General features: G+C 49.4%; 2 protein-coding genes across 3 annotated transcripts; both read right to left on the reverse strand.

Annotated features, from left to right (window-relative positions):
- Positions 1-2,135: 2,135 nt before the first annotated feature.
- Zglp1 (zinc finger GATA like protein 1) lies at positions 2,136-7,160 on the reverse strand. Of its 2 annotated transcripts, XM_031345873.1 has the most exons (6): positions 6,813-7,160; positions 5,888-6,241; positions 4,289-4,332; positions 3,081-3,163; positions 2,652-2,745; positions 2,136-2,472 (listed from the first exon to the last, which is right to left on the reverse strand). In XM_031345873.1, exons 1-6 carry the CDS (start codon positions 7,124-7,126, stop codon positions 2,363-2,365), a joined length of 999 nt encoding a protein of 332 aa, XP_031201733.1. In that variant the 5' UTR covers positions 7,127-7,160; the 3' UTR covers positions 2,136-2,362. The 2 variants fall into 2 exon arrangements, with proteins under 2 accessions (XP_031201733.1, XP_031201734.1); XM_031345874.1 differs by lacking the exon at positions 4,289-4,332.
- Positions 7,161-7,405: 245 nt separating this feature from the next.
- Positions 7,406-13,316, reverse strand: Fdx2 (ferredoxin 2). The gene is made up of 5 exons (XM_031345875.1): positions 12,687-13,316; positions 12,562-12,616; positions 12,364-12,470; positions 7,930-8,017; positions 7,406-7,812 (listed from the first exon to the last, which is right to left on the reverse strand). Exons 1-5 carry the CDS (start codon positions 12,802-12,804, stop codon positions 7,656-7,658), a joined length of 525 nt encoding a protein of 174 aa, XP_031201735.1. The 5' UTR covers positions 12,805-13,316; the 3' UTR covers positions 7,406-7,655.
- Positions 13,317-13,390: the final 74 nt, after the last annotated feature.

Raw genomic sequence — 13,390 nt, forward strand, 5'->3', positions numbered from 1 at the left:
TGGAACTCAGAAATCTGCCTGCCTCTGCCTCCCAAGTGCTGGGATTAAAGGTGTGTGCCACCACCACCAGCTTTCTTTCCATTCTTAACATAATCTTGCTGTGTTGACCAAGCTGGTCTTGAACTCCTGGACTTAATCCTGGCCTGGTGTAGCCTCCCCAGTGCTGGGATTACACCCTTCCCTACCAGACACCAGCGGCCTGTGCACACCAGGGCCTTCTTCTCCTATGCAGGCTTATTTTCATTTTAGTTTTGGCACAGTAGTGCTTAGCCTGGATCTTCCTGTGTAGACCAGGCTGGCCTAGAACTCACAGAGATCCACCTGCCTCTGCCTCCTGAGTGCTAAGGTTAATGGTATGTCACCTGCCCTGTCTTCACATTGCATGCCTGTATGGGAGCTAGAGGTCAGTGTTGGGGGGGGGGGCTTCCTCAATGGCCTCTTCTCTCTCTCTCTCTCTCTCTCTCTCTCTCTCTCTCTCTCTCTCTCTCTCTCTCTCTCTCTCTCTCTCGTGGTGTGTGTGTACAGGGACCTGTGCTATGTGGAGATCAGAGCACAATTTTGGGGAGTCTGTTCTTTCTGCTAGGGGTCATGAGTCCATGAATCTGACTTGAAAACTGAAGAGATGGGGGTGGGGACCACTTGTCTGTAACCGCAGCCCAGGGAAGGCAAAACAAGTGGATCCCTGTGCTTCCTGGGTGGTCAAGGTCAATTTAGCTAAAATGGTAAGCTGACTGTGTTCAGGGAGAAGACTTGTCTCCACAGATGAAGTGGAGGGCCAGCAAGATGGTTCAAGGCATAAAGGCCCTACCTAACGGCCTGATCTAGGACCCACACAGAGGAAGGAGACAGCTGATTCCCACAAGCTGTCTACCTTCCGACTTACACAGGCCTGCTGTGGTCTGTCCTTGCAGGCGCACACAATTAAAATATCAAAACAGCTAGGAGTGGGGGTGCATATCTACAATTTTAGCACTGGGGAGATTGAGACAGGAGGATGAAGACTTAAGGTCAACCTGAGTTACATAGTAAATTCAAGGCTGGTCCAGGCCACACAAAAACCCTGTCTTAAAAAAGAAAAGCAAGAAAGCATTGCTGTGGTCTTGCTACGCCCAGGGCGGTCTCTGGTTCAAAGTCTCCCTACCTTAACTTTCCCAGATCCTGACTGCAGGTGGCTTGGGTGTCCGTGCCTCATGGGAGTGTAAGCTACCTAGACGTGGGTCACATGACACCTCTTTGGGGTGGGGGGACACAGACTTGCCAGGCTTGTATGGTAAATGCCTTTACTAGCTGAGCCATTTTGCTGGCTCTTTTTTTTTTTCTTTTTTTAAAGTCTTTTTAAACTTAAGACGCCTTTTTACGTATGTGTTTGTATTCGGGTATTCTGCCTGTAGGTAGATGTGTATACCATGTGTATGGCTGATGTCCTGAGAAGTCAGAAGAGGGCCTCTGATCCTCTAGAACTGGGGCTAGTGATAGCTGTGAGCTGTCATGTAGATGCTAGGAACCAATTATGGAGCTGTTGGAACTGAGCCACCCTCTCCCCCTTTAAGATGCCGCTCATGGCCGGGCGGTGGTGACGCACGCCTTTAGTCCCAGCACTTGGGAGGCAGAGACAGGTGGATTTCTGAGTTTGAGGCCAGCCTGGTCTACAGAGTGAGTTCCAGGACAGCCAGGGCTACACAGAAAAACCCTGTTTCAAAAAAAAAAAAAAAAAAAAAAAAAAAAAAAAAAAAAAAATCGAAAAAACAAACAAAAACAAAAACAAAAACAACAACAACAACAAAAAAACGCCACTCATTCTGTGCCACAGTATACACCAACTGTATATAATCTGAATACCCCTTATCTTCCCAGGCTCGGGGAGGTATGCAGAGACACACAGGGTGGAACCCAGAGCTCCTGAGTAGCCCAACCTCTAGCATAGCGTTAATAGCAATAAAGAACATGGCCAAATCGGATGACTTCAGTCTAATTCCTGAAATCCACATGACTTTGGACAGTGAGAACCAACTCCTGAAAGTTGTTCTCTGTTTTCTGAAACCACACCATCACACACACACACACATACACACACACACACATATACACACAAATGTAAAAGAAGCTCTAAAGTAAAACATAATTAAAAGTAATCATTTCTGAAATGATTTTTCTTTTATTTGGGGTTCATCCAAGACTGAGTGGGGAAGGGGAAGCCAGAGGGTGGGTGACCCTCACAGGTGGGACTCTGGGCCTGAGGCCTGACTCTCCCACTGGGATCCCTGCCAGCCTCCAAGGTGGTCTATCCATTGTCCCTGCTAGAGAAACTGAGACAAAACTGACTTGGCTAGATAAAGAAGGGCTTACAGTTCCTGAGTTGGGCCTAGGTGGGGGTTCTGGGACAACCCACACCTGCCACACAGCCTTTTGGGCTGGATGCTTTTCCTTGGGACCAGCCAGCAACTGGAACAACGGGTGCCATATTTCTTGTACCTGGAGGTGGGAGGGAGGGAGTAAGGTATGAGAAACCACCATTTAGGATGCAATGGGGAAGTAGAAACCACCAGGAGGAAACTATTTTCCTCAAAAGGTGGCTGTTTTTCTTTCCCTAGTTCCCATACCAGCTGAGCCCAGACTGAATGCCCCACCCCCAACACCTCCAGGTTGAGGACCTGATGCCACAGGCATTGCAGAGGGGGGTCCCATCTTCAGCATCTCTCCAGAGTGGAGTCCTCTGGGTCCTACAAGAAGCACACCGCCTGGGCCCTGGAGGGTGAGAAGTCAAAAGGCACAGGGTCAAAGGCCAGAGGTCAATTCCAGAGGCCTGTGTAGGGCTGAGAATTTGGTAGCAGGGGTGCGGGGTGGGGAGGTTCTACTAAGGCTTTAGTAGCTCTGGGCTTGCCTTGGGGACTGTCAGATAGAAGGCAGAGGGAGAGCTAGGAACTAAGACAGATGGTGAGTCAGGTGGTAAGGCTCTGAAGAGGAGGAAGCTGGGGGTGGGGTGACTCAGCCCTGGGGGGGGGGGGCTCCTTTGAGCAGGTCTAAATGAGGAATTGGAATGAAGGAGGAAGATGGAGAGGATGTGAAAATGGAAGGCTTACCCAGGGCCTCGGTGCTTCCCGAGCTGGCAATGGCCTTGGAAGGGCTTGCAGGGAGCTTCTGTGAGCAACTTCTGCCAGGCAAGCTGCAAAAAGGACAAGACGTAGTGTTGGGGGATCTGTAAGGTGGTCCCCAAAATGATCCTTCCCAGGCCCTCCCATGCTCAAGCAGATGTCACCACGAGCCAGTTCCAGCCCTCTCTCTACCTTTCTTAAAATCAAAGAATTTTATACATTTATTTATAGAGATATTAAGTCATAAGAGAATAAATTTAAAAGTAGAGTAACATTGTCACAGGAAAATTAAAAAAAATATATTAAATTCTTTTTTTACGCCGGGCAGTGGTGGCACACGCCTTTAATCCCAGCACTTGGGAGGCAGAGGCAGGTGGATTTTTGAGTTCGAGGCCAGCCTGGTCTACAGAGTGAGTTCCAGGACAGCCAGGGCTACACAGAGAAACCCTGTCCTGAAAAACAAAAAAAAAACATTCTTTTTTTACTTTTTATTTTGAGACAAGGCCTTAGCCTCCAGTGCAGTTGGGACTACAGGCCTGCACTGTTTCTTGTTTCTCTTGCTGATGAGACTGGGTCTCTATAGCCAAGGCTGGCCTGGAACTTGTCCAGCCTCCTGAATGCTGGGACTGCAGGTGTGTGGCATCACACCTTGCTGGAAACAGCAGGACCTCATGGAGCCCAACCTGGTTTGAACTCCCCATTGGCCCAGAGTTTCTGTTCTGTTTAGTTCCATCTGGAAAATGTTGATTATAGGTGTGCTCCTTGTGCCCCCACCAGCTGATTTATGTAGAGCTGGGGATAGAACCCAGGGGCTTTGGAATGCTAAGCAAGAGCTCTACCCACTGAGGTACAACCTAAATTCACCATCAAGGTTAACAGGTACCCCTCACAAGGTATCTTGTATCTCAAGGTCCTGGCTTTGAACCTGACTAGTAGCAATGAAATAATTAGTATTGTATTTAGTCAGGCATGTTATATTTCTGCAATTCCAGTCTCAAGAGGCTGAGGATACAGTATGGTGAAATTCAGGGCTAGCCTAGTCTACATGAGACCTTGTCTCACTTGTCTCAAAAAAAAAAAAAAAAAAAAAAAAGAAAGAAAGAAAGAAAGAAAAGAAAAGAAAAAGAAAAAAAGCTGGATGGCACACACACAAGTAACCCAGCACAAGGGATGTAGGGAGATGGAGGCCTACTCACCTATATGTGTGCACATGCACACACACATGGCATATATGTTCTCCCTAAATAAATATAATAATAATAATGATAAAATATTTGGTTGGGTAGTGGTGGCTCATGCCTCTCATCCCAGCACTTGGGAGGCAGAACCAGGCAGATTTCTGAATTCAAGGCCAGCCTGGTCTACAGAGTGAGTTCTAGGACAGCCAGGGCTACATAGAGAAACCCTTTCCCAAAAAAATTTAAATAAATAAATAAAATGTTTGCATGAGAATGTACTCTAAGCAAACACAAACAATAAGTGGTTTAAAAAGTCTTCATAACATTTATGTGTCTATGAATACCTGTGTACCAAAGTGTTTGTCAGTGTGTATGTGAGTGGAGGGCAGAAGACAACTTTCAGGAGTCAGTTCTCTCATCCCACCACCTCGGTCCTGCGGATGGAACAGGGCATCAGGCTTAGCGGCAAGCACCTTTACCCACTGAGCCACCTCACCTGCCTATATCTATGCATTTTGGAGACAGATCTTCAGCACAGGTTAGCCAGCTTCAAACTCAAGTTCCTCCAACTTCATCATCCTGGGTGTTGGGATGACAAGCTTTGGGATTTGGAGTGGGGTTTTGTTTGTAAAGTATTATTATTATTTTGGTTTTGATGGCCTCAAATTCAGAGATCTGCCTGGCTCTGCCTCCCAAGTGCTGGGACTAAAGGTTATTTTAGAAATTATTTTGGGCTGGTGAGATGGCTCAGTGGGTAAGAGCACCGACTGCTCTTCCAAAGGTCCAGAGTTCAAATCCCAGCAACCACATGGTGGCTCACAACCATCTGTATTGAGATCTGATGCCCTCTTCTGGTGCATCTGAAGATAGCTACAGGGTACTTATTCAAAATATTAAATAAATCTTAAAAAAAAAAAGAAATTATTTGTATTTATTTATTTCTTTCCTGCTTGCCTGTGTTTATGGGAACCCAGGGAGGCAGGGGTCCACTTGAACAGGAGCTGCAGGCCGCCATGAACTGTAAAGGGCTATAGGAATGGAACTAAGGTCCACTGTCTCTGCAAGAGAAGTGTTCTTTTTTTTTTTTTAATTAGTTTATTTTTATTTTTCATGTTCATTGGTGTTCTGCCTACATGTATATGTGTGTGAGGGTGTCAGAAGACATGGAACTGGAGTAACAGTTGTGAACTGCCATGTGGATGCTGGGAATTAAACCTTGGTTGTCTGGAAGAGCAGCCAGGGCTCTTAACCAAGCACTCTTAGTTACTGAGCCATCTCTCCAGGCCTGAGGTGAATTTTTTTTTGTTTCTTTGTTTAATGTTTTCTAAGCCACAGGATACCTATTTAGCCAGACTAGCTTTGAATGTGCTTTAGCTCTTTCCCAACATGCCCCTTTACATCAGGCTTCCAGCCATTTTACTCTGTCTTGAGACAGTCTCATTAAGTTGCACAAGCTGGCCTTGAACTCACTCTGCAGCTCAGGCTGGCTTTGAATTTTGCATTGCCTTCCTCAGTCTCCCACGTAGCTTGGATGACAGGCATCTACTACCAGCGCTGGCCTGAGTGTACTGCTACTACACATAGGCATAGATTAATTATCATGGGTGAGTCCCCTACCTGTAGGTGGGTACGATCTGGAGGCTAGAATCCGGCTGGATCTGGAACTCCAGAGTTACCCCCTTGAACCTGGGGTCCACCTTCTCAATACCCATTCGCGGGTTCAGCTGCTTCCGTGGTCTTCTCTGAAGTGAGGTGGGAGAAATAGCATTGGAAGTTTCCAGGTTGGGGCACTGTGTGCTCCTGGGATTCCTGGCCATACTCAGGTGGTCTGACATCCCTATGACCATCAGCTCCCAGCACGACCCCAGGACCTGGGTGGCCGTCGAAGAAGAACCCGGCAGCCCCTTTTCTTTCTCTTGGAGGAAAGGCAATGCGGTGCTGACCGAGTCCTGGCACGCAGGCCACAGAGACCTAGGGATAAGAAGCAGTAAGGTGTGGCCACCCCTTTCCTAGGGGCTTGGATTTGATAGGTAAGGAGGGGTGTGGAGCGTCACTCCGTTGGTGCTTCTTCTTTGGTAAGCCTGTGCTCCACCTGGGGCCACATTCTTGTGTTATTAGGTTTAAAAGTTGTTGCAAAATAATTGTTAGCCGACACCGATTCCCCTGCGGCTGGCTATCAGCTCTCCATCAGCCAAATCCCACCGTGAACAAAGCAGGGTCCCACCCTAGACAGCCAGCGCAAGTCAGGCTGCTGTCTGTAGCAGCCATTATTAGTCAATCACCCCATGGAGTGTTGTGTTTTAGTAGGTTACCCTCGTCACCCCACGGATGATCCCTCAGTGGCACTCCCTTGGGCCGTAAAGCCACAGTAGGATGGGTGGGATGGAAACCACCTGTCTCTTTCAGTGTGTAGGGCCTGAAACTTGTTGCGTCCCCGTACCTAACAGGGAAAGGCTCAGAAGCCGGAATCGTGGCCCCTCCATCTCCAAGTCTGGTGAGGTATTTGCTGGAATGGGCGGTGGAAGAGTCTCGCACCACGCACCTGCCATTGGGAGTGAGGCATCTCAGGGCTCCAGGCTCCAGCGCGGGGGGTCGACTCTTCCGGAGCGACTCGGTGTCCAGACAAGGTGGCGCCAGAAGTTCCTGCCGGCGCGTCAAGTCACGAGCTTGTGCCGCCTCCATGCCCACTGTGGGCCCAGCTGTGGAATCTCTCTGCCCCGCCCCTCTCAGCCCCCCTCCCCCAGGGATAAACCCGAGGATGAGGCGAGGGTGATGACGATGGGCGCCACCTGGGCGGAGCCGGGCGGCGCAGGTCACGTGGGGGCGCTGTTTGCATCTGGGAGCACTTTTTGCCATGGCTGCCAGGAGCCTCAGATGTGTGGCTTATGATCAGGAAGCCCCCTCTGGATATCCCCCTCTTTGCTAGCTATCGTCTATCACACAGCACAGCCTTGAAGGTCAAGGGGCGCTGTGGATCCCTTCTCTGCAACCGGGACCCTTTTCTGCAGCCGGGGCGGGGCTTGGCCACGCATAGCCAACCCCAGGAAAAAGGGTGCCCCGGCTCTGTCACAGGGGTGTGGGCATCAGAGCTGGACAGACCACCGCCCCCAACACGGACACAAAACATGTCGGACATGTGTGTGACTTTTTATTGCAGCTCTGGTTCGAGTCCATCCTTAATTAATAGTTCAATTCTCCTTGGTGGACTGACACAACCAAGGTGGAGACCCATCCCCCTCAGGGCTCAGACACTGGCTGTTCCCAGTGGCAGCTCTGGTCCCACACTGTGGGTCCAACTTCTCTTTCCTGGGCAGTCCGTGCTCTGGGGTAGGAAGCATGGCTTTTCTTTTCAGTTCCATGGCCTGGTCGGTCCAGTGGCCTCATGTCAGTGGGGTTTGGGGATGTGGCCGTCCACATAGAAGTTCCTGGTGATCTTGGGAAGAGCAAACTCGACTCCCTCCAGCTCAGGGGTCAGCACAATCTGGCAGCCCAGTCTCGAGTTCTCCTGGAGCAGTGGAGCCATGTCCAACATGTCGTCCTCCCTGGGACAAAGGACACTGGTCAGGGTTAGGGTAACCTGAGGCAGCTGGAGGTGGATAGAAGAACCTTGGGCACAGGGAGGCAGATGCATGCAGTCTAGCTGGGGGCTGCCCACTCACCTCTCCTCAGGAGGAGGTAGGAGATCCAGGTGGGCCTCACTCACATACACATGGCAGGTAGAACATGCCAGGGATGCTTCGCAGGCCCCTGGGGACAGGAAGGGAAAAGCACAGCCTTACTGAGGAGCAACCTCCACCTAGCTCCATAGCTCATAGCCAACTGTTTCCAAGTTGTCTGCAGGCTTTTGTTTAAGAAAGTCTGATGTAGCCCAGCCTAGTTTTAAATTCATCACGTAGCCAAGAAGACCTTGAACTGATTCTCCTTCCTAAACCTCCCTAGTGCTAGGATGACAACTGCGAACCTTTATGCCTAGTCCCACATCGACTCTCACTACACTAACTTCCTTTCCACCTCAGGGCCTTTGCACTCCTGGACCCATGGTCTAGAATGTTCTCTACGGTGCTTAGCTGCATTCATTCAAGGCTTCGACTCAACTCTTTCCTTGAGTTTCCTCTTTACTTGTTTTGTGGTGTTTATCACCATGTAACTTTTAAAATCTTCATCCATCCATCCATCCATCCATCCATCCATCCATCTAGATTTTTGAGACAGGGCTTCTTTATCTTGTAACCCTGGCTGTCCTGGAATTCACTGTGTAGACCAGGCTGGCCTCAAACTCACAGAGATCTACCTGCCTCTGCCTCCTGAGTGCTGGGATTAAAGGTGTGCACTGTACCTCACCACCACCTGCTTTTCCCTGTGACTTTTTAGAGACAGGGTTTCTCTGTGTAACCCTGACTGTCTTGCTCTGTAGACCAGGCTGGCCTCAAACTCAGAAATCCGCCTGCCTCTGCCTCCCAAAAGTGCTGGGACTAAAGACATGTGCCACCACAGCCTGGCTACCCTGTGACTTTTTAAAAGGGTATTAGGGATTGCTTCTAGGGTCTTGGGCAAGCAAGAGGTCTGCACTAAGTTATGTCCTCGGTCCTTTAGAAGCCTTTTCTAAACACCTATTGTTACTCTGTATGCAAGCGTAGGGGTGGGGGGGTTGGAGCACTCCGGCCACAGCATCCATGTGGTTGTCAGAGGGCAGCGAGTAGAGCCTCTGCCCTCATTCCACCTTGACCTGGGAGGAATTAGTGCTTTTACCCACTGAGTCACCTCATCATCCTCCCAAGTTTGTAAATTTTCGAGACAGAAACTCTTGGTAAAATTATCCAGGCTCATTTGAATCTAAAAAGAAATCTACAGCTCTGCTTTTTGATATTGTTTTAAAGAAAGTGTCTTACTATAAATCCCTGGCTGTCGTGTCCTAGAATGCACTCATAGACCAGGATGGCTTTGTATTCAAGAGATCTGCCGGCCTCTGTCTGCAAGTGCTGGGATGAAAGGCTCGCTCGAGCCACCATGCCCGGCCCTTGAGAGCTTCTTAAACATTTATGGGCTAGAGAGATGGCTCAGCAGTTAAGAGCACTGACTGCTCTTCTAGGGGTCCTGAGTTCAATTTCCAGCAACCACATGGTGGCTCACAACCATCTGTAATGAGATCTGACGCCCTCTTCTCATGTGTCTGAAGACAGTGACAATGTACTCACATATATGAAATAAATAAACCTTAAAAACAAAAACAAAAAAAACAGCCGGGCAGTGGTAGTGCATGACTTTATTTAATCCTAGCATTTGGGAGGCAGAGGCAGGCGGATTTCTGAAGCCAGCCTGGTCTACAGAGTGAGTTCCAGGACAGCCAGGGCAGAGAAATTCTGTCTTGAAAAGCAAAACAAAAAACAAAAAAATCATTTATTTACGTGTGTGTGATTCTGTGTGGGAATATACACACCAGTGCACATGTATAGGTCGGAGGACAACTTGAAGTATTGTTTCTCCTTGAGTGTCAGTTCTGGGATTGAATTCAAGCCATTAGGCCTGGTAGCAACTGCCCTTTAATCAATGAGCCACCATGCCAGCCCTATTAGGAACTTTCCACTCTCCTGGCTCAGCTTCCCAAATTGCTAGGACTACAGGCCTGAGCTGCTGGGTCTTACTTGTGCTCTTTGTTTAAACTAGGTCTATGTTGCCCAGGTTGGTCTTCAACTCCTAGGCTCAGGTAGGCCTTCTGATGCTCAGCTTCTGAAGTGCCTGGATCCAAACCAGTGCCCTACATGGAGCTCATGTATTTTCAGATAATCTATAGCCACCTTTTTATCCTGGGGCTGGCTGTTGGTCTACCCTCCTCTCTACCAAGCATTAAATATGTTCATTCCCCCAGCAAACCATTGAAAGCGATGCTAAATCTACCATTTTATAAAGAAGAAAAAAAAGGCTGAGAAACTGGCTTGAAGTTTTACAAAGCTGGCGAGGCAGCAGAGACATGAATTGTTTGCTTCTGAACTGTTACAAATTCTATTTTGCATGGTGCCTGCTGGACTTGGGAACAAGACCAACCCCCACCCCAACCCCCTCCAACCTCTCTAGTGCTTTTTACTGGTTTGGGGTTTGTTTTGAGAAAGAGACTCACTGTATATGCTGTCCTGGAACTTGCTATGTAGACACCAGGCTAGCCTCAAACTCACAGCCATCGAGCAGCCTCTCCTCCCCAGTGCTGCATCCCTAACCCAGCACCGCCCCTTCCAAATGTCTGTCAATGAAAACCCAACAGTGTCTTTACTCTTGGGCTTATAGCTCCTGTTAGGTTCAGATATGACAAAGGGCCTGTCACTTTGGTATACACATTAGATAGTATTCACACAAAGACTCTTGTCATTTGGGGGAGGTGGCAATTTTTTTTTCATAACTTGTCATAATTTTTGAGCCAGGGACTCTTGCTAAGTTACCCAGGCTGGGTATGAATGTAAACAGGATCTTGTTATTAGTTGATGGTTGGCCTGGAATGTACTCACTGGGTAAAGGGGTTACCGCCAAGCCCAGTAACCCAAGTTCAGTCCCTAGGAAAACAATATGGAAGGAATGAACCAAGTCCCTCAAGTTGTCCTTTAATCTCTAAGGACACGTAAGCACACTAAATAAATACAATAAGGAGACACTCAGCAATATTTCACACAAGGGCAGCATGAGCGGAGTACAATGCCCCATGTCTGCATCAGGTTTTGCCATGTGACTCTTGCTTCCAGCCCTTGCCTACAATAACATGGTGCACAGCTCCCTGCTCTGCAAGGCGGAATTACTGCCTCCTCCATTCCTAAGGCTGTCCCAAGGAACTGGCACTCAACATACACTGATCTCAGACCTGCTTACACAGAGGACCTTGGGAGACCAAGGTGTGAATGAGGCTCACTATGGGAGAGATGTCAGAAAGCAAACAAAACCCAAGCTCTATCAGGCCACTAAATACAGACATGGCCACGGGGGCTTAAGCTGGGTAAAAGGATGCCAGGCTGCCACGTCTGAGAAGGAACCGAGCGATCTGCTGGGAAAACACCTCTGACAGAACAAGCACAGAGGTCCGAGGACAGCCTGAAGAACAGCAGGAGAGCAGTGAGGGCCAGAGCTGCACATCTGTGATCCATAGCACCTCTCCCCAAAAGGTAGTCAGTGGCTGGACTAGAGAATGGAGGGTCAACATCAAGAATCCACAAGCTCCAAGAGAGCACAGAATCTAGAAGCCTGTAGTAAAAGCTTAGTAAGGGCTGCTCCAAAACCTAGTTTTATTTTAGTCTTATTTTAAAGAAAGATTTTTTTAAGTGTTTATATGTGTCTCTGTGTGGGTTGTGCATGCAAGTGCAGTGCCCATGGAGGCCAGGTGCCCGGGAGCTCCTGTTAGAGAGGGTTGTGAATTGCCTGGCCTAGAGCGGGTGGGAGGAAGAGAACATCGGTCTTCTCTGGAGCCACCTGCAGTCTTCAGCACTGGCAACCTTCCTAGTTCCATTACTGCCATCTTACGGGCTTTAGTTCAAAGGTGGCGAAACAGTAGATACAACCTGTATTCTCAGAACTGAGAGAGCTAAGGCAGTGCCATCAGCCAGCAGGCTTAATGGTAAGTCACAGAGACTCTGTCTTAACCTTTTGGGCACTGAAGAGGCGGAGGCAGGGGAGTCACTATAATGGGTTTGAGTCTAGTCTGGTTACATAGCTGGTTTCAGAACAGCCTGAATAACATGGACTCCATCTCAGTTCTTCCCATCCCACGTATTTGGTGAAATGGTAGCACATGCCTCTAGTCTCAGGACTTAGGAGTGGAGGCAGTAGGTTCACTGTAATGAGCTGGAGGCTAGTTGGGATGACATACTTAAGTTCCTGGACACCCTGATTCACAGAGTGAGACCTGATCCACCCATATATCACCTAAACAAAAATACTGGATTGTGGTAGTGCACACCAGCTCTCAGGAAGTAGAGACAGGAGAGTCAGAAGTTCAAAGCCACCCTCTGATACATAGTAAATTGGAGGCCAGCCTGAGCTATAGGAAACCTTCTCTCAAAATTACAAAAAGGTATAAGGTAGAATGCCAAGGGTCTCCCTAGTTTCATATGACCTACCTTCCAGGTCCACCCCGTGGCGCTGGGCCAGGTATAGAACATTGTCCCCGACTCTGCCCCTCACCGGGATCCGCTTGCCAAAGCGGTCCACGAACACCACGTTGACCCTGGAGACAAACAGGGTGCAGGTGCTGAGCCGGAGGCCGGCCTGAGGCCGAGTGGCAGGGCGGGGCAGGGCGAGGCACGACGGGCACTCACACGTCCCGGGGCAGCTCCGGGCCGTCCGCCTCCTCCTCGCCAGCACGCCGCTCGCCTGTAAACACACGAGTGGGTGAGCGGCTGCGGCCTCGCTGCCCGCCGCGGCCCATCCCAGCCCAATGTACCTGTAGTCCCGAACGTCCTACATGTTACTGCCGCGTGCCCGGCCCTAGATCCCCAAGATCCCCCGGCCGCCCGTAACAGGACCCGGGCGCTCATGCCACGGGCCATGGAGGCGGCCATGACAGGCCACGTGACCGGAAAACCGCGTATGCTCTGCGCGTACGCAGCGACTGTAAACGGAGCGTTTGGACGCCGTGTGAGGTCAGCGGTGATACTGCGATCCAGCTGGACTTCCGGCCTCGCCCTGTGGTTGAATGTGTTTTCCCTTAGGCCTTAATGTATGGGTTCTGCATATATGTACGTACAAGCACCAAGAGGGTGCCTGTGGAGTCCATTAGAGTTAATGGGTAGTGTGAGGGCTGGGAACTACGTTTGGGTAAGAGGGACCAACCTCAGTCCTAGTTAGACAAGATCCCCTTGTCTGGCCTTGAACTCTGAATGCCTTTGCTGGAATTAAGGGTTATGTGCAACCACGCCCAAGATTTAAATTTTGTTGTAGACGGGGTCTCTATAGACTGAACAATTCATAATGTAGACCAGGCTGGCCTCCAAGCCCAACTTATATTTTAGGGATTTTGTGTGTGTGTGTGAGCACATCTGAGACGTGTGTAGGTCAGTAGACAATCTGTGGGAATCAGTTCTCTTCTTCCACCGTTTGGGCCAGAGGGTAAAACTCAGGTTGCCTGGATTAGTGTTAAGTACTCTT

Source organism: Mastomys coucha, unplaced genomic scaffold (assembly GCF_008632895.1).
Source record: "Mastomys coucha isolate ucsf_1 unplaced genomic scaffold, UCSF_Mcou_1 pScaffold23, whole genome shotgun sequence".
In the NCBI taxonomy this organism is placed as follows: Eukaryota; Metazoa; Chordata; class Mammalia; order Rodentia; family Muridae; genus Mastomys; species Mastomys coucha.